Source organism: Mesocricetus auratus, unplaced genomic scaffold (assembly GCF_017639785.1).
Source record: "Mesocricetus auratus isolate SY011 unplaced genomic scaffold, BCM_Maur_2.0 Super-Scaffold_4256, whole genome shotgun sequence".
NCBI classification, from domain to species: domain Eukaryota; kingdom Metazoa; phylum Chordata; class Mammalia; order Rodentia; family Cricetidae; genus Mesocricetus; species Mesocricetus auratus.
The window spans coordinates 91574209-91595120 of record NW_024429182.1 but is presented as its reverse complement, the minus strand read 5'-3'; the positions used below and the strand labels follow the sequence as shown (position 1 = coordinate 91595120).

Sequence of the window (20912 nt, the reverse complement as noted above, 5' to 3'; positions counted from 1 at the left end):
CTTGTACAACCATGCTCTGTGTGGTGGAACATTTGTTGTTGGTATCATCTGGCAAGTGGGGAATAGGTGAGAAGAATCATTGTCTTTATTCGGGACATCAGATTTCTAATAACACAATGGTGTATCAGATGGATCTATAAAGCTATAATCTGAGGTTTCAGTGGGTTATCAATGAACTCATCCTGGATTACTCTGTTTCCATCACATTCCACACATCTGATGATTGTGCTTATTTTTAAATGGTATTTTAGACATGTTGTATCTTCCTTGAAAGGACAGTCACAAAGGGGTAAGGACTCAAAAAGATCCAAAATACCTTGTTGGACTCACTGACTTCTTAAATAGAGAAAATAACCTGCATTACAGGAAGACAACACCTCAAAGGGTAAATCTGATTGATAACCTTTGGCAATCTTGTCCACAGCATCAGCTGTAGCTCTACCAGAATCATGTGAATGAACTTCCAAGACAGTGGACATTTCACCACCACAACACAAGTTCCATTTAGCCATCAGCACAACTGGTTTCCTGATATGCTTAAACAGTACTAACTCCCTGTATTGCTCCAGTCATCTCTTTCACTTTCTTCCATTATCTATCATGTACCCCTCCCAAAGACTATAAAACATTCTTTAAAACATCAGCTTTACCACATCCTTTAGAAGGCATAGAGTAGTACATTTTTAGCCCATGACCATGAATTAAGTAAGTAAATACACATTATATTAGAGAAGTTTTAGAAGGTATGCCAATATCCTTAAAGAGATTGAATAAATTTTGAATAATAATCAATTTCATAGTGCTTTTCCAAAAATAAAGGAAATTTAAAGCATAAAGTTTAATATCCTATGAAAGGGTTTAACTAGCTAGTCCTTTATCTATCTGGAAAATGTATTTCAAAATAGTGTTTTAAATTACACAAAAATAAATGTATAAATAACTATTGGTGAAACCAGTTATATTAAAATACAGTTATCAAACAATACAGAGAAACCCTGTCTCATAAAAACAAAAAATACAGTTATCAAGATAGTTTTAGAAAACAGATACACAAACAACATGTGAAACTTTATTAGCATGATAATAAATATGATGTATCTTTATCAGCAAATTAAATGTTATATATAATGGTGGGTATAGAACAACTTTATTTCAAAATAATAACTTTAAATATTTAGAGATATCTTCAACAACTACATATTAAATACCTCTGACTTCTACTGCTAGAAAAGTCATATGTTTTAATACTGGTTTAAGTTGATTCCTAAAATTTAGAAAAAGAGTCAAATTCTGTTAGAGAGGAGTAAAATAGAGGTACAGATTTCACATCCAGATTGAAGAACACATTTTAGTCCAGATTAAGGACTGCTATATGCATTTCCATTTAAAATATGAAAAAGACAAAAGCACACCTCACATAATATACTAACAGGCTATTAACATCTAGGTAGAGGTGTGAGTCTAAGTGACACAGTGTTTCAATTCATAAAAGGCATTGGGACAGCCATGAGGAGGAAGGTTCTACTGCACTTGTGCTTAACTAATTGATGCTGTAGTTGCTTTTTCACATGTGTATATAAACTCTTAACCAAACAAGATGGTACAAACCATGCACCACCCTATTAGATACACTTATTGACTGTGACAATACGCCTAACAAAATCAACTTATGGAAGGAAAGGTGTATTTTTGCTCACAGTGTGAGGGTCCAATGCATCGTGGTGGGGAAGTTGCGAAAGCAGAAGTGTGAGATTATGGGTCACATTACATCTGTAGTTTAGAAGCAGGGAAAAGAGATAAATGCTGGCACTTAGCTTGTTCTCCCTATTGATTCTGTCCTGGATCCCAGCCCACAAAATGGCATTGTTCACATTCAGGGTGGGCCATCTCTCCTCAGTTAAACCTTTCTGGAAATACCCTCACAGATACACATAGAGGTGTGTTTCTATGGTAATTTCTAAAAGCAGTCAAGTTGGCAATAAAGAGTATACATTGTTAAGTACCTGTAAGACAAATGCAAAAGAATAACTATGTCACATTTACCCACAGCTATTTACTCTTAGAATTTTTCCCACAATATCTTTCCCCATTCTCCATTCTAAAAGCCTCAATCACAATAGACATACACACAAGAATACCTATTCACAAATACATACATTCAGATACACAAAAATGCCTGCAGCATTATCTAATTACCTGCACAGTAGGTCTTAACGAATTATATTTTAAAACGTTTGTCTTTCTGTACACCTATAGTTGATCAAGAACAGTTACCACATCAAAATCACCTTTCTGCACAGAAGGTATGATCAGCTGTGGGGCATAAGAATCCACAATGTTCTTGTATTGTAAAACTAACGTGACTAGGACTTGGCACATGGTAGCGCTCTCACTATCTCTGGGATGGCATTACAAGGGGATGCACCCAATCTCCCTTATTGTCTTTTAAAAATCTCCCATGCAAATATGAAGATGAAAATGTTCCCCCAGGTGACTGCAAACTTGTCCCTAAGGCCAGGAATTTTCTTCTACATGATTCTAAAATATCATTTCCACTATCAAGATTTCTAACATTTCATTTAGCTTTTTTACAGAGTTTTTGGGAAAACTTTTCATTTCTTTAAGGATAAACACAACACCCCTCCAGTGAACAAACATGAACACACACACACACACACACACACACACACACACACACACACACACACAAGACCAGACCTGAAACAATGGAAGCTTATGCTTCCATAAGATGAGAACCAAGATTCTTCTTCACTGGGAATTTGACATTGTAATTATGATTTGATAAGGTAGAGCTATCCTAGATATATCTATGCCAGAAGATAAGTAAATCCTAAAATCAAATCTTTACTTAGATTTATTTATCTCCAATATGACCTGTTTCCCCGCTTAGTTCACCTCGGGCCTTATCTTATTACTTTACCAATCTTGCCAAAATTTCCTCTTCTGTGGGAAAAACTAAAGATTAAATTAGCATATCAGAACTAGTGAGTGTATTTCAGTCTTGAAGGAGAAAGCTCTAGAGTGATATTGGCTAAAGCACTACCTAAGAAGAGAGCAGGTATCTTGCTATGAAGGCAGAAAGCTCAGTCAAAGCCTGGACATTAAGACGGGGCAGGAAGGAAAATCCTCACTGTCTCTCACACCCTCCTGCTGTATGTAAAGCTTTATCATTTATATTGTATTGCAGTATCTCCTTTTAAATAAGGCAAATTAAGTAGGAAGTGGAGGTGTCAGAAGCTGCCTCTGGAGCAGTTAGAGTACTCTGGAGAATTCTGAATCATTAGTGTGAATGGATCCTGAGCTGTGTTTCCTGCACAGGTCTCCCAAATGGCTGTATAATAGCAGTAAAGAGGTCAGGAAAATAACATATACTTATGACTCCCATCTTGCTTTCAGATCTTATCACTGGGTCCTCCATGCCTTCTTTGGAGAAACACTGCATAATTCCAATTAAGGATTTGGTTTCTGGAAGAAAAGGAATATCAAACTGAAGGTTAGCTACACTATATACCCCCTGTAAGAGTTTGAGAAAGTTTGTCTGCAGAATATGAAGATAGTATGTCCTAGATAACATTGTATGAACATAATTAGCATAATGTCTGTATGTAATTAAAGCATAATAAATACATCTAACTATTGTAATCAGGGTTTAGAGAGTAAATGTCTGAATTTGGAAAAATATCAAGTGTTTAAGATTAGTCTCGAAATTTGGTATGACTTTGGAGAATCTTAAGTTGTCCAGATGAGGGATTGAAAATGCAACACAAATAAATTACAGAAAAAAATAGCATTTGATGCTTAGGTTGGTGTCCGTGGGAAGAAGTAGAAACTATGGTCTGAGATACAATCATTCTAGTTCTATTCCCTTCAGGGTTTTTATCATGAAACAATATTAGATTTTGTCAAAATCCTTTTCCACAGCTCTGGAGATGATATGTGATTTTTGTTCCTGAATCCATTTATCTGATATGCTGTATTTATTGATTAGCATATGTTTTACCATCTCTACATGCCTGTTATAAAGCAAAGTTGACCATAAAGAATAATCACTGGTTGTTTTTTCTTGAATTCAGTTTGTAAATACTTTACTGGGAAATTTTGCATTTGTGTTTATCAAGGAGACTTGGCTATACTTTTTTTTTTTGGCTGGGTCATTTTCCGATTGTGGTACAAGGATAATACTAGCTTTGTAAGGAGAGTTTACTAGCAGTCTCCCCTTTTCCATTTTATGTTAGTTGGTGTTGATCCTTTAAGGTTAGAGTTCAGTAGTAAATCCATCAGGACTTGAACAATTTTTAGCAAATTTGTTTTTTAAGTGCTGTTTCCAAGTGCTTAATACATAACTATTTAAATTATTGTATCTTGATTTAATTTCATAGGTCACATGCATCTAGAAATTCATCCATTTCTTTGGGATATTGCAACTTAATGGAACTCGTATTTGTAAGGATGTCTCAAGTTTTACCACTCCTAAACTCTTCCCTCTTCCCTCACTGTCTTGTGAGAGTTTAGTTTAGCTAGTTTGTCAGCCTTCTTTTTCTCTTCTGAGGATAAATTCTTTGTTTATTGGCTATTTGTATTGTTTTGGAATTTTTTTAAATTTCATCTCCGACCTTAGTTATTTCTGTCTAATAATTTTGTTTGGCTTCTAATTGTTCTTCCAAGTCCCTAAAGTGTTTAAGTAAGTCATTTATTTGAGATATCCATGATTATTTTAGTGTAGTGCTTTTATTCATAGATTTCCTTCTTAAGACTGCTGTTACTTTATCTCATAGACGGTGATGTGTTGTGTTCATTTTCATACAATCCTGGGAATTGTTTGAAGTCCTTCATTTCTTCAATGACCCATTTTTCATTTAATCTCTATGAACATCATGTGTTCTGTAGTTTCCTTGCTATTAATTTCTAGTTTTAGCTCATTGTGGTCAAAAAAGAACAATAAATTATTTAAAATTTCTTTTGTTAATTAATATTTGCTTTGTGTTATTTTACATGATCTATTTAGGAGAAAGTTCCATGGGATACAGGGTAGGATGCTTATCCTACAGTGTTTGGATGGCAAGTTTTATAGATATCTGTTGGGTGCATTTGATTTAGGATGTCATGTTTTTTTGTTTGGTTGGTTGTTTTGTTTTTGTTTTTGTTTTTTACTCAGGATGACATATCCTTTGGTAATAATAGATCCCACAATTATTGTGTTGGGGACTAATCTGTTTGCTATATGAAATTATGTGCCACAATGTATATATATTTAATATTCTAGTGTCCTATTGATGCTTTATTCCCTTAATTGTTATGAAATTACCTTCTTTGTATCTTTCTATTTTAATTGGAGGTTTATTTTGTTAAGTATGATAACAGCAACCATTGCTTGTCTGTAGTTCTATTTGCATGAATGACCTTTAACAATCTTTTGCCCTAAGGTTGTATCTGACATTGTTGGTTTCTGATTTTAATCTAATCTGCTACTTTGTGTCTTATTTATTCATTTTTTATGACAAAGTCTCATAGTGTAGCCCTGTCTGACCTGAAACTTAATACGTGGATCACAAAGGCCTCAAATTCACAGAGATCACCAGCCCTCTCCCTCTGGAGTGCTGTGATTAAAGGCACGCATCACTTAGTCTGTTTGGGCTGTGTCATATGATCAATCAGTCGAGATCACTAGTGTTTATTATTAAAGTGTGATTATTAAAGTGTGTTATCAATTCCTATTATTTTCTTAATTTGTAGTATTTGGCATTTTCCTATTCCTCATTTACTATTGTAGCTTCATGGGTGTGTTTATCTTTCTCTGACACCTTTGTCTGAAGGACTAAGTATATTCTATAGAGCAGGCTTAGTGATATGAATTCCTTCAGCCTGTTTTTATCATGGAAAGTCTTTCCCTCAGCTTCAATTATTGCATATAGCTTTCCTGGGTACAATCCTCTGAATTAGCAGTTGTCTTTCAGAGTTTAAAGTACATCATTCTAAACACACCTGGCTTTTAAATTTTCTATTCAAACATCTTAGTTTGGCAGAATTTCCCTTATAAGTGACTTGATGTTTCTTTCTTTCAGTTTTCAATATAGTTTATTCTGAATATTTGGTCTCTTAACTATAAAATGATTAAAAGTGTTCTTTTCTGGCCTTTGGTAATGTACATGTCTCCTGTATCTGGGAAATTCTCTACTGTGATTTTACTGAAAATGTATTCTATGTCTTTGGGATGAAATTCTTCTCCTCTTCCTCCTCTTCCTCCTCCTCTTCTTCTTCTTCTCCTCCTCCTCCTCCTCCTCTTCTTCTTCTTCTTCTTCTCCTCCTCCCCCTCCTCCTCCTTCTGTTCCCTGATTCATAGATTTGTTACTTTCATACCATCCTATTGATCTCATGTTGTCCATATATACTTATTAATTTAGTTTTTAATGTCTAAATTTTCCAGTTCCTCCACCTTGTCTTCAAACTGTTATAAACTTTCTTTTCCATGATATCTTCTGTTGATGATTTCCCAGGAGTTCTTATTTGACTTTTGTAGCCCATATCTAATGTACACTTTCCTACACTATTCCTGCTGCATGAACTCTTTTCCCTTAGATATTTGTTTATATTCCCATGGAAGGAATGCCTCTACCTGCCCCAAGAATGCTACAGGCAAGAAGTATCTTTTCCCTAGTTTAGGATGTTCAAAGACATTATATAAACGTCCCACATTTGATTAAGACTTTCTGCCCCTGAGCACATTGGTGAAAGTAGTGAGAAATATTCTCTATGTTGACAGAGGTTCCTGCTTTGAACACTGAGCTATATTGGCATAAAAGTTTCAGAAAAGCTCAGTAATTGACTCTTGAGTCATATACACTAGAGTACCCTGGTTCTATTGAATCTCAAGTTCACCAAAACTATTGGCTGATTATGATAGACCTCTCTCTCTCTCTCTCTCTCTCTCTCTCTCTCTCTCTCTTTCCTTCCTTCCCCCTTGCTCTCTCTCCAGTATTTCTGCCTCATTGTCAAATTCCACTTTCATATCTTATACTGACTTTATTACATTCTGCTATGTGTTTTTGTTTTCTTAGCATCCTCTTTTATTTTTTGAACATTCACGTGATCATTTGAATTGAGAATTGTTCTCCATAGTACACATACTTGAACACTAGGTCCCCAGCTGTTTGGGGGCAGTTATGGAACCTTTAGGAGGTGGGGTTTTGCTGAAGGAAATGGGGAAAGTTTTGAGAGTTTATAACCTTGTTTCTCTTCCAGTCTACCTTCTGCGTGTGGCTGAAGCTGTTATCTCTCAGCTCTCTGCTTGGCTTCCCTGTTTCCATATTTTCCCACCTTATAGACCCTAACTCTGAAACCATAAGCCAAAGTAAATTCCTTATTCCATAAGTTACTTTTGGTCATGGTGTTTTATCACAGCAATGAAAAATAACTAACATAATTTATATATCATTTCTCCAACTCCTTTTTCTGAGATTTTATTTAATTCACTTTCATTAAAAGTCATTGCTTTACTCCAACTATATGATAGTTGGAGCCATTATAGCTTTGAGGAGAGAGCTGACACTAGTGAGATTTCCAGAGATCTACAAGAATAACACCAACTGGAAAACTAAGTAATGGCAGAGAGAGTACATTAATAGCTCCTACCTGATAATAAGGTTGATGACTAACTTATATGACATCCTAGAACCTTCATCCAGTGACTGGTGGAAGCAGAGGCAGAGACTCACAGCTAAACACTGAACTGACCCCCCTGGAACCAAGTAACAGAGATGGAGGAGTGATGAGCAAAGGGGTCAAGACTGTGCTGGTGAAACCCACAAAGACAGCTGACTGGACAAGGGGGGAGCTCTTGAACCCCAGACTGATGGCTAAGAGGCCAACAGGGGACTGATCCAGACTCCATGAATGTAGTGCCAGTGAGGAGGCCTTAGAAATCTCTGGGGTCTTGGGTAGTAGATTAGTGTTCACCATGGCATATAAATGAACTTTGGGAGCCCATTCCACATGGAGGCTTGCTCTCTCAGCCTGGACACATGGGGAAGAGCCTAGGTCCTGCCCTGGATGAAATGACAGACTCTGGAGATCCCCCCCAAGGAGGGCCTCACCCTCCCTGGGGAATGATGTGGGGATTGGGCTAGGGGTGGGGGTGGGGGTGGGGCTGGTGAAGCGACAAGGAGGGGAGCTGGGATTGACATTTGAAGCATGCATGTTTCTAATTTAAATTTTAAAAATCCAAAAAAAAAAGAAAAAAAGTCATTGCTTTACAGTTAATAATTTTCTCAAGAGTCATGTTGCTTAGATTTTTTTGTATTTTTGTGTTGAGACTTACTCATGAAGAGCTGAGTCACTGATTAGATTTTCTAACTATCTTTGTTCTTTCAGTGGGGATATTTGTAATGTTCGAGAACAACTAGACTGCAATAGTGTTGAGGCTTCAGTTTCCTCTGCTAGACTAGTACTGGCACCATAATCAGTCCTCAATAACCCCCAGGAAATAAAGTACATCTTTGTGGTTCCAGTCTTTACTCTCTCAGCATGCCTTACCAGACTCTAAGATGCCCAGATAACACAAAGGTTCATCAGCTTTACAGTGCAACATACAAATACAATGGAGAGTCCTCTAACACAAAAAGAAGCAATATAAAAGAACAATAAATACCATCTTTGTATGAAGAAAATAAGTCTGATATATATATATATATATATATATATATTTAGCACAGTATGAATATTGTTTCATTGCTTTAATATCTCAATAGATTTACTCTCAAATTCCTAATGGGAAAATCTGAATCCACAGTTAGCCTCTTGAAAATAGTTGACTTGAAAGTCTCTCATACATGTTAAGAGCCATGCCACGAAGATTAAAGTCAGGGTGGGTGGGAATTAATGAACAGAGTAGAATTGAAAATTCATAGATATACCCTTCTGGAAATTTAATGTACAACAGAGTGGTTTAAAATATTTATAGAAAAAATAGTTGAGGAAATAATGTTGATAAAATAAGCATGTTAAGTTTAGAACAATAAAACTGTATTTCTCACTAACGTGACACATGAAAGCAAATACTGAATGAATTAAATATCTTAAAATAGAAATGACAATGCTGTATTATAGAAAAGAAGCAGGGGAGTTTCTTTCTGACCTTCAGTGAGGAACTTCCAAATTACAATAAAATAAAAATGATGATTTTTTATTGGGTCATAATCTGGCATTTTTCTTCAGTAAGGAAAATTACGGGCAGAGTTGAAAGACAAGTGATCCCTGAGCCATGAGAAAGGAAGTTATAAAATGGCTGTCTTGGGCTTACACAGTATGGCCGGCGACATTAGCTAGCTCTCGCTCAACTCTCTCTAACAGGAAAGCAGCGGACTACAAGAGTATCTGCCTCTATTTCCAACAGACTCTCGTTCAACTTTCTCTCACAAAAAAATATCCGGGAAAATTTTATTAGTCCTATTTATTAAAAAAATTCATATAAAATTATAGCTAAAAAAAAAAGAACCTGAACTTTAGTAACAACTGGAACAATCCGCAGAGGTGGTGGGAGCAGCAGGAGAAGATTTAATTTAGTTGATTTTCTGTGGTTGTTGGTTTTTTGCTAGTCTCACGGTGATGGAAGGTGCACATTTTTTCGAAGGGATCGAGAAACTGCTGGAGGTCTGGTTCTCCAGTCAGCAGTTCGATAAAAGCCAGGGATCTGGGGATCTTCGCACCATCCCGAGATCTGAGTGGGATGTCCTCTTGAAGGATGTGCAATGCTCAGTCATAAGTGTGACGAAGACTGACAAGCAGAAAGCTTATGAGCTCAGTGAGAGCAGCATGTTTGTCTCCAAGAGACATTTCATTTTGAAAACATGTGGTACCACCCTCTTACTGAAAGCACTATTTCCCCCTCTTGAAGCTTGCTAGGGATTACAGTGGGTTTGACTCAATTCAAAGCTTCTTTTATTCTTATAAGAATTTCATGAAGCCTTCTCACCAAGGGTACCCACACCGGAATTTTCAGGAAGAAATTGAGTTTCTTAATGCAATTTTCCCAAATGGAGCAGCATATTGTATGGGACGTATGAATTCTGACTGTTGATACTTGTATTACTTTGGATTTCCCAGAGAGCCAAGTAATCAATCAGCCAGATCAAACCCTGGAAATTCTGATGAGTGAGCTTGACCCAGCAATAATGGACCAGTTTTACATGAAAGATGGTGTTACCGCAAAGCATGTCATTCGTGAGAGTGGAATTCCTGACCTGATACCAGGTTCTGTCATTTATGCCACACTGTTCAATCCCTGTGGCTATTCAATGAATGGAATGAAATCAGATGAAACATATTGGACTATTCACATCACTCTAGAACCAGAATTCTCTTATGTTGAGAATTATGTTCGTGAAACAAACCTAAGCCAGACCTCCTATGATGACCTTATCAGGAAGCTTGTGGAAGTATTCAAGCCAGGAAAATTTGTGACCACCTTGTTTGTTAATCAGAGTTCTAAATGCCCCACAGTGCTTTCTTCACCCCAGAAGACTGAAGGTTTTAAACGTCTTGATTGCCAGAGTGCTGTGTTCAATGATTACAATTTTGTTTTTACCAGTTTTGCTAAGAAGCAGCAACAACAGCAGAGTTGATTAAGAAAAATGAAGAAAAACTGCAAAAAGAGAAGACACACAGGAGGTGGTGGCTGCTTTCTAGATGTTGATACTGGGGGCTGGGTTCTTCAAGACCACCACCTTGTAGCTGCAGAAAGCCGTAGGTGTAATGATAGTGTAATCATTTTGAAGTGTATGCATTATTATATCAATGAATTAGATATCTTGCATGAATGTTCTCTTCTGTGTTTAGGTGTTCTATGCCACTCTTGCTGTGGAATTGAAGTGCATGTAGAAAAGAATTTTGACTGCATGAATCTTTATGACACTTGTGAAAATGATCCAGTTTGGTCTATGCACAGTGTAATATTTCTGCAGGCATCATCCAAAATCCCCCACAGACAAGGCTTTTGTCCTCATTAGATGCTGGCCTCAGCTGACCATCTGCGACTGTTCTATTAAACTGCTGCCAGAGTTTTTACATACAGTTACCTCCACTTTCAAGAGCACATTCTCTACTAATGTTAGTCGAAACCAAATTTATAATTCATACAGGTGTTTTGTGCAATGGCAATTAAAGTTTTTCTTCTACAAGTTGAGTCCTTGTAGGAAAATGCTGATTCCAGTTACTGTTTTGTGTTCTGCCGTTTTAATAATTTCCTGCATTTATAGTCCTATGATTGATGTCTTCTCTCACCATGGCGTCTTTTCCTCTTTTCTCAGTTCACCCCACTCTCCCATTAAAGCAATAGTTGTTACACGGGGCTTATTAATAATCTTGTATGTCAGGTAGAGAGATTTTGGGGATAGTCCCTGGTTTAATTTTTTTAAGCCAGGCAATGGTAGCACACGCCTTTAATCCCAGCACTCGGGAGGCAGAGGCAGGCAGATCTTTGTGAGTTCGAGGTAAGCCTGGTCTACAGAGCGAGTTCCAAGATAGGCTCCAAAGCTACACAGAGAAACCCTGTCTCAAAAAACCAATAAATAAATACATGAAAAAAATGGATATCTTGTTCCACAAGATGGAACCCATACCTGGCACAGTTTTGGGGGCCAAGAACCTGTGGCTGGAGAAGCCATAGGCCCTAGTGGAGAGTGTACTACCGTTATTCTGCTAAAGGAACACTCTATTAAACTGGCTCCTAATGACATACTTTTGTACTAATAGACTAGTACATCTCTCAGAACCCATCAAAGGAACTTTTTTTAAGTAGATAGTTATTAACACAGAAATCTTCAACTGGACAAAGGGCAGAGACTAGGTGGTTGTAGAATGCTCACCCAAAAGGAGACATCTATATCACACTTCCACCTCCCAAAGATCCAGTAATTGTTGTAAGAGAGAGGCAGAAACATTCTAAGAGTCAAAGGATGAGTGTGAATACAAGGAAATAGTGTTTTCTGGTCCAACAGGGCAGTTGCACATAGGAACTCACAGTAGTTGTAACATCATGCATGAGACCTGTGTAAGTATAAGTCAGAAAAAAATCCCAGCATGAAAGAGGGGAAATGAGGATAAAGTCATATCCCTAGCTGTGGCACTATTAGTAGTAGGTAACTATTGTGAGAACAGTCAGGTTTTTTTATGAGTATGACCCCTGGTAAGTCTACCAGGCTCCTGTGGATGGCCACACACCCAAGGGCATATGGACAGCACTAATGGGATTTGACAGGCTTATTATTTTAAGGGACACAAAGTTGGGTGGGTAGAAAAGAGGGAGTAGATCTGGAAGGAGTTGGAGGATGGGGGAATAAATATGGTCAAAAGACATTTTATGAAATTCTCAAAAAACTAGTAAACATGAGAAGGGAAAACATCTTTTTAAAAAGAACCTAAAGTCTCATTCTGAGTACTGAGTGAGATGGCACAGCAGCTAAAGACATCTACGATGAACCCTAACAACCTGAGTTCAACTGCTGAGGCCAATATAGTAGGAAAGAGCTGATTCCCACAAGCTGTCCTCTGGTCCACATTCCGTGGCATTCATGCATGTAGACACACACAGAAATAAATGTAATTTTAAAGATGTCTGATTGTAAATTATCACTATGGACAAAAACTTTTGTCTGTATGTCCAGTAGAAGTATATAACTTTAATAAGCAACACATTGGTAATACTTGTTGCCATGTTAATATTAGGACAATGTTAAGAAAGTCAAATTCTTGCTATTTTAGGTTGTCTTTTGTGTACTTTAGGTGCCCAAACCTCCATAAACCGAATAGAAAGTGCAAGCCCAGAAATCAAGTTACAGTCCCCAATTCTAAAGCCAACACTCAGGTGAGCCAACGCATGGTCATTTTGATTTCTACTCAATTACCTATGAGCAAAAACAAAAGTTGTACGGCTTTGTGAATCCCTTAGCAAATATCTGCTGATGCTATTTTGAGCAAAATTAGAAATACAGACATACTTGTGCAATTTGGCAACTTTAGCCTGTGATTTTAATTATAACACAAAGTGTCCCAGGGTGTTGCTGTAAAGGACTGAGGACTCTCAACCCTACAGGGAATACCCTGTTTACACAACCCTCAGGACCTCACCTTTAAATAGGTCCTCAAAGGAAAATATTCAAAACCGAGCTAGAAGATGTGGAGCTTATACTCAGTGAGGTAAAGCAGAAAGGCATAATTAGAAGAAAGCTAAAATTCCTAAGATCAGTTTCAGGCTTTAATAAAAGAAAAATTTCCTGGAAGTCAGTGCTGTCCTTCAAGTATGGAACTCCTGACAATTGAAGCCTCTCGTTTATGCTAGGTTTCTTCATGGAAAATAATCCCAACAGTGTTTGTACTCCATGCCTGCACTGAGGTAAGAGAAGAGGCTGCTAAAAGTTTAATTTAGTCTGTAGTGTTCTATAGGGTTGACTGGAGACTGAACTGAAAAAAATAGGCTGTGTCATTAGCCCTCCTACTCATTCATGTTTTTTCCTTGCTAGGTTCCCAGGCAAAAATTCAATTCCCATTCTTCTCCAGAATTCCAGTCTGGAAGCTAGAGTCCAAAGTTTCTCCTTCATGGATGAAGCTGATCCCATAGAATCCACAGAGGGCACAGAAATCACAGAGGCCATACCTTCCAGTATTGCTCTCCCTTTGGCGTGGAAGGCAGCTCTGTCTGACTCCCATTCCTCAGCTGTCAGCCTCCAGCTTTTCATTGCTTCTCTGGGTTTGCACACACATTCCACCATCTCCCTCTGTGGATGGATGGCACACTAACTAGAGAGGAAGTGGCAAAGAGACTGAGAATTGCTTTGAGGAACTCATCAAGAATGTTTTCCTCTTAGGCAATACTCTTTGTGTAGGACATGTGAATGGACTAACACGGCAGGCTCCAATCGCCTGATGATACCATGGAGGAGAGAGTCCAATTACAACCAAGATGGTCCTCCTAGTGCAGAAGAGGTAACAACCCTAATAATGACACTATCAAACTTTAACTCAATGTTTGAATATTCTTCTCATATACAACAGGCATGATGAGTTCCTGCATGACTCAGCCTTAGTCAACACTTACTCTGTTATAGTGAAAGAGTTGGTGGATATCTAGATGCTATATAAAAGAATATGTGCTTCCTATGTGAGTATATCTTGAATTCTGATATGTTGTATCAGATAGCTGTAAAGCAAATAGTTAAAAGATGCAGTTTGTAGAGTGTGTGTATGGAGAAGTCTCATGTGTGCAGCTGTGTGTCTGTGTGAGACTCGTTATATATACATGTATGACACTGTCAAAGAAAAACTCAAACAGTAAAAATACAGAGATTTAGAGCCAGGTATGGTGGTGATATGGGCCTGTAATCCCATCACCAGGGAAGTAAAGAATCATGAGTTCATGAGCTACATGAGAAAAGTTAAAGGACATTTGAAAAGAGTTTATTATTGCAAGTTTATTAGGACACAAGAGATAAAGACTTATTGCATATCCCTTCAGAGGCAGCTTCCAGACTCACTGACCTCTCCCTGTGTTCTCTTCCTTCTGCCTTTTCTCTACATATCTGGATCTTTGGTTCTTCTCCATTTCTTTCAACTTCTATTTTCCTTTGTACTTTTGCTTTTTTATTAATTTGTTTTTTATATTCCAGTGCCAGTTCCCCTCCCTTCTCTCCTCCTGCTCTCCCCACTTCCCCAATTCTATTTTTCTTGCTCTTATTGATCTTTCTTCATGTTCTCTCCACAACAGACAGAGATGCCACCGTTTACTCACTCTGAAAAGTTGATGGTTATATAAAATCTTTAGAGTGTGAAGGGAAAAGCGTCCCTGACCTACTATGAAATACAAATAAGTCACTCCCTGTATCAGATGGGATGAACTCCTTGTCCTCAAGGGGCAGGAGGAATGTTTCTTGTTATGTGTTAATATACCTCTGCCTTGTCTTGTAGAGGTGCAATGCCCCCTTGATCACATCCAGGTTTGTCTTTCACTGTCTGAATCATGTTTCAGTTGCTTGGGTCTACCATGTGGGTTCAGAACTCATTTGGGGCATAACTACTAAATTTCTTCCCAGATCATTATAATAAAGGAGTGATGTGCAACTAAAAAAAAAGAAATACAAATGACACTAAATTTAATGACTTAGCCCCTTCTCACTAATTTACTACTCTATTGCCCATTTTCCTGTTTTGATATTAAACTACATTTCCCCATGTGTGGTGTGTGTGTGTGTGTGTGAAAATTCTATATGGTTTATTCAGTAACCCATATTCTTAATGCAACAATTCTACCTAATCTTTGATTTCACTATCCCTGACTTCAGTCACCCAATGTTGATCACAATTAATGTTTGTATCCATTCTTTCAAAATACAAAGATTATGTTCACCTAACATTCACTATACTATATTTTCACAACTGTTCTATTTTATTAGTTATTATTATTAATGTTCTGCTTACTTAACTTACAAATTAATCTTTATCATATGTATGCATATATAGGAAATAAGGTCATAGGATTTGATACTACAGACTCACACATTCACTAAGGATCTTGAAATATATTCCCAGTAGAAAAAGGGAAACCCTATATGTACTACAGAGCCTACCAGAATTCTCAGTGTCTGTTCTCTGTGTGGTGTTGAAATCATTGAAGTGATAAGAGTATCATTTCTGATGCCAGGCGTTGGTGGTGCACGCCTTTTATCCCAGCATTCAGGAGGCAGAGGCAGGCAGATCTCTGTGAGTTTGTGGCCAGCCTGGTCTACAAAGCAAGTTCCAGGACAACCTCCAAAACAATACAGGGAAACCCTGTCTTTAAAAAAAAAAGAATATCATTTCTGTGCACACAAATACAAAAATTATATCCATATGTTATCTTTCAATCTACTTTTTATTATGCTATTTATTTAATTATTGAATGTGAATGCATGGAGGGGCAACCTACTTTTCAACTTGACATATGTCAAACATCTTTTCATGGAAAATACAGATGTACTTAACAATTAATGAATTTAATTAAGATCATCATACTTTCATTATCTTTATCACCGTGGCCATTTATTTAACATAGTTTCCAGGAATAGTGCAAATCCCCTATTAAATTTTATTTAATCTTTATATCTGTATCACGGTTTTGGTATAATGTTAATTTTATAGATTGACAATAAAAGGAATCGTCAGGGCTATAAAACTAAGAAAACAAGAAATAAAAACCCAGGGCACCAGTGTGTAACTCAGATGTCTGTACTCTTATTAATTCTTTATTATACTGCATAAATTCTATTTTATAGAAAAACTAAGTTATTTAACCAACTTTTAAACTATAGGTCAGTTTATTCTAGATACAATTCTATACGTGAATATTTGTGACAAGGCACTATGCATGTCTGTAGTTATTTGTAAGATGCAAAATTCCAAAAGTTGATATTTTCAGAGAAAATAGAAACATTTATTATATTTTTATTTGTGAGATTATAATTATATATTTTCTTCCTTCCCTTTCCTCCCTGCAACCCTCCCTTGCTGTCTTCCAAATTCATGACATATTTTTCTTCCATTGTTGTTATATATACATATGTAATGGTACCAGGCATAATTTCCCTCTTGTTGAGCAGGTCTTAAGTCTAATTAGAGAACTGATGTTTACTGCTAAGGTATGTGTGCCACCGCTACTGCAACCTTCAAGTTATCGTGCCATGCTGGTCATTGTTGTGGTTCATAGCTAGGTAAGACTGTTGGCTGTTTTCTGTCCTTTGGAAGCTTGCACAAAGCCTCTGGTACCATGAAAACTAATCCTTGTTGGGGGGGAGGGGCTTTAATAAAGGCTAGATTCAGCTCTGGGTTTCTAGACTCTGTGTCCAAAGTACATGCTGTCTTTGATGATAGGGACTTACCTTCTATCTCCAAGAGGCAGGGTGGCAACCAAGGGTAATGGCAATAACCTATAAATGTTTTGGAAGTCTCCTGGACAACCCTGGTGATCAACTCAAAAGAGAGCTTCTCATGCCAAGTGTTGGGTTTTTGTTGACTCTTCAGGACATTGTCATTAAGAAGGGATATTTTCATTTAAAAAATATATATAGTGTTATATATATAGTTATACATTGACACATATGTTATATCGACATATATTTACAGGTATTTTGATTCCTTATGACTTTTTCAGACATCCTGTTATTTTACCCACCTTTTTCTGTATTTATCTTCTCCATGCTCACTAATTACAGCCTCCTCGTTTTCCCATTTTCCCTTCAGATCACTGCTGTCCTGCTATTCTACTCCCTATTGCTCCTACCCCTACCCTGAAATGGTCCCTTTTTACTTTCCTGGTTTCTGCAGTTACTCCAGACTATGGACTCACATCTGAAAATATGGAGTGGGAACCTCAGGTGAGAAATAACATACATTTGTCTTTCTGGGTCTGGGTTACCTCACTCCAGATGATCTTTTTTAGAGGAATATCCATTTTGTAATGTCCTAGATTGTCAAGCTCCTTTGAGAGACAGTTTTTAAACACGCATGCCTATATTCTAGTAAGTGACTTCATCTACTTCATCTCTGCCCATCTGTTAAATAGTTAATTGTTGCTTCATTTTACATTTCTATGGTTCTAAGTAAGGATGATTAATTCTTTTGTCATTTGTATTTCTTCTTTGATTTGCATGTTAAAAGTCCTGTTTCCAAGTTGAGGAAAAAAAAATCAGTCAATAAAGTGCTTGCCTTGGGAGCATAAAGATCTGAGTTCAATGCCCAGAACACATTACAAGTTGAAACAGGTGTGGTGACACAGTCTTAGAATCCCAGTCCTGTGGAGGCAGAAACAAAAGAATCCTCTGTCCTCAATGGCTTGGAACTGGCCCTGTAGATTAGACTGACTGGAAAGTGAACCCTGAGAATCTGCCTTTTCCTGCCTCCACAATGCTGGGATTACAAGTGTGTGGCACCATGCCTGAACTACTTATGTGGGCACTTGGGGTGTAACTCAAGCCCTCATGCTTACAAAGCAAACGCTCTCCTGATGGAGCCCATTTTTTTCATTATTTTCTAATTAAGAGTTCTTTTATTCTTGATTTTTCTAAGCCATTTAATATGATAATTAAATTTTCTATGTCATCTGTATTCCAATCATTCACTTTTAAGCTGCTGTGCAATAAAACATTCCAATCTTAATTTTTTTTTACCCATCTTAATTTAATGGTTATGCTTTTCAATGCTCTAAGACGATCCTTCCCCACTCAAAGATTACCAAAAACTATTTATTTTTGGATCAGTTATTGAAAGTTTTATTTTATCTTGTTTTGCATTAGCTTAATTTTGAGGAAGTTTGGTTTCTAATCAAATAGCTGTCGTTAGTATACCTTTTCCCTACTGACTTGGATGTTCCCTTTATCATTATTTATTCCCAGGCTATTCTTGAGTTTGATTCTGAATTCTCTATTCATTTCATCGAGATGCTATTATCTAAGCTACTATGATAAAGATAAATTAATTTTAAAAGTTCTTAATATTTGATATATTAAATCTCTGCCCCACAACACAATTTCTTCTTCAGAGTTTATGTATGCTTTTAGGACATCACTTTCTGAGCTTAATTTTTTATTGTGTTTCATAAGGGCTGAATGTCATAGTTCACTTTTATCTAGCATCTCCCTCAAATATTCTCATTTTGTGGGTTTATCTTCAATACTGTCATAATATTATTTCACAGACACCTTCATATTTCCTTCATCATTTCAGATGTAGCACTAACCAGGTACCACAACAATTTTATCTTCTTTTTATTTATTAATTTTAACCCTCATATCAAAATGAGCTGGGGAGACTTTTTAATGTTTGTTTCTTTGAGAGTTTTTCTCTGCATTTATATCTGTTCACCATGTGTATGTCTAGTGCTTGAAGAGAGTAGCAGGGGGCATCATATCCTTTAGAACTAGAGTTAAAACACTATGAGCTGCCATGTGGGTACTGAGAATTGAGTGTTCTGGAAGAGCAGCCAGTGCTCCTAATGTCTGAGCCATATCTCCAGCATTCCCAGGAAGACTGTATTGTATTTTACCTATTAAAAAACAGCAGTGGTGAGCCAGGCATTGGTGGTGCACGCCTTTAATCCCAGCACTTGGGAGGCAGAGGCAGGTGGATCTCTGTGAGTTTGAGGCCAGCCTGGTCTACTGAGTGAGTTCCAGGACAGGCTCCAAAACAATACAGAGAAACCCTGTTTCAAAAAACCAAAAGAAAAAAATAGCAGTGGTTATAAGAAATATTAGGAGGAAATGAGATTGATGCAAACTATACACTATAATTAAAATAAAAATACACATACGTATTAATTAGAACATGTTAGATAAAAAGTATAAAATCCTAGAAATATCCAATTAGATGTCAGTTGTTTTTTGGGGGGTTCTTTTTGTTGTTATTGTTTTGTTGTTTGTTTGGTTGTTTGCTTGTTTGGTTGGTTTTTTGAGACAGGATTTCTCTGTATTGTTTTGTTTTGGAGGCTGTCCTGGAACTCACTCTGTAGACCAGGCTGGCCTTGAACTCACAGAGATCTGCCTGCCTCTGCCTCCGGAGTGCTGGGATTAAAGGCATGTACCACCAATGCCTGGCTGACCTAGATGTCAGTTTTAACACAAGTCGCTTTTACAGGACTTAATGCCATAAACCCAGTCATACTGTGTTCTTGTTTGTGGCAAACAGGTAAACACGCGTAAGTCTCAATGGGAAGAGAAAACCAGACCTTTGTAGATGAGTTTTTGTTACTGGGTCTTGCACAAGATGCACAGATGCAGATCCTTCTGTTTGTCCTGTTCTTCATCATTTATGTGCTGACTGTACTTGGAAACCTGCTCATCATTATCCTCATCTTCATGGATTCTCGACTTCATACCCCCATGTACTTTTTTCTTAGAAACCTCTCTTTTGCAGATCTCTGTCTCTCGAATAGCATTGTTCCTCAAGTATTGTCCCACTTCCTTGCAAAAAGGAAAACTATTTCTTTTTGGGGCTGTGTGACACAGGTAATTGCCACACTTCAGATTGGATGTACAGAGTGTGCACTGTTAGCAGTGATGTCCTATGACCGGTATGTGGCTGTGTGCAAGCCCCTGCACTACTCCACCATCATGACCCAGCAGCTATGTCTCCAGTTGGCCCTAGGGTCCTGGGCTAGTGGACTCCTAGTATCCCTGATAGACATTACTGTTGCTTTCCATCTTCCCTATAAAGGGCAGAACACAGTCAGTCATTACTTTTGTGAGCTTCCTGCCCTTTTGAAGGTGGCTTCAGCAGACACTTACAGCACAGAAATGGCCATCTTTGCCATGGGCATAGTAATCCTCCTAGCACCTGTCTCCCTCATCCTCATCTCCTACTGGAACATCATCTCCACTGTGATCCAGATGCAGTCTGGAGAAGGGAGACTCAAAGTCTTTTCAACCTGTGGTTCCCATCTCCTTGTTGTTGTCCTCTTCTATGGGTCTGGAATATTTAATTATATGCAGCCAAACACTAAAACCACGAAGAAGCGGGATAAGATAATATCTGTGTTTTATACAGTGGTGACCCCAATGCTAAACCCCATAATTTATAGTCTGAGGAACAAGGATGTCAAAGGTGCCTTCAAGAAACTAGCTGCAAGAATGTCCTTCTCTCACAAGAAATGACCTGTCACTATGGTAACATCTTTGAAAATAGAGGAGGATTTTGGGAGGCTATTACTAATTCAATCATTTCAGGAAGAATTTCGAAACAAAGAACACACTGTGGAAATAGTACAAGCCAGAACACAAAGAAAAGGAAAAAGGTGGAAAATTAAGGTTTATCACCATCATCATCATCACCATCATCATCACCATTACTATTAAAGGTGGGAAGTACTATTTTAATGTGTG

At 37.5% G+C, this 20912-nt stretch overlaps 2 protein-coding genes across 2 annotated transcripts; both read left to right on the top strand.

Moving 5' to 3' along the window:
* The first annotated feature begins 9621 nt into the window (after positions 1 to 9621).
* LOC101830342 (S-adenosylmethionine decarboxylase proenzyme-like) lies at positions 9622 to 10654 on the top strand. The gene is made up of 2 exons (XM_013117513.3): positions 9622 to 9739; positions 10102 to 10654. Exons 1-2 carry the CDS (start codon positions 9622 to 9624, stop codon positions 10635 to 10637), a joined length of 654 nt encoding a protein of 217 aa, XP_012972967.1. The 3' UTR covers positions 10638 to 10654.
* Positions 10655 to 19700: 9046 nt separating this feature from the next.
* LOC101830079 (olfactory receptor 2D3) lies at positions 19701 to 20684 on the top strand. Its single transcript, XM_005075726.3, has one exon. It carries the CDS (start codon positions 19740 to 19742, stop codon positions 20682 to 20684), a length of 945 nt encoding a protein of 314 aa, XP_005075783.1. The 5' UTR covers positions 19701 to 19739.
* Positions 20685 to 20912: the final 228 nt, after the last annotated feature.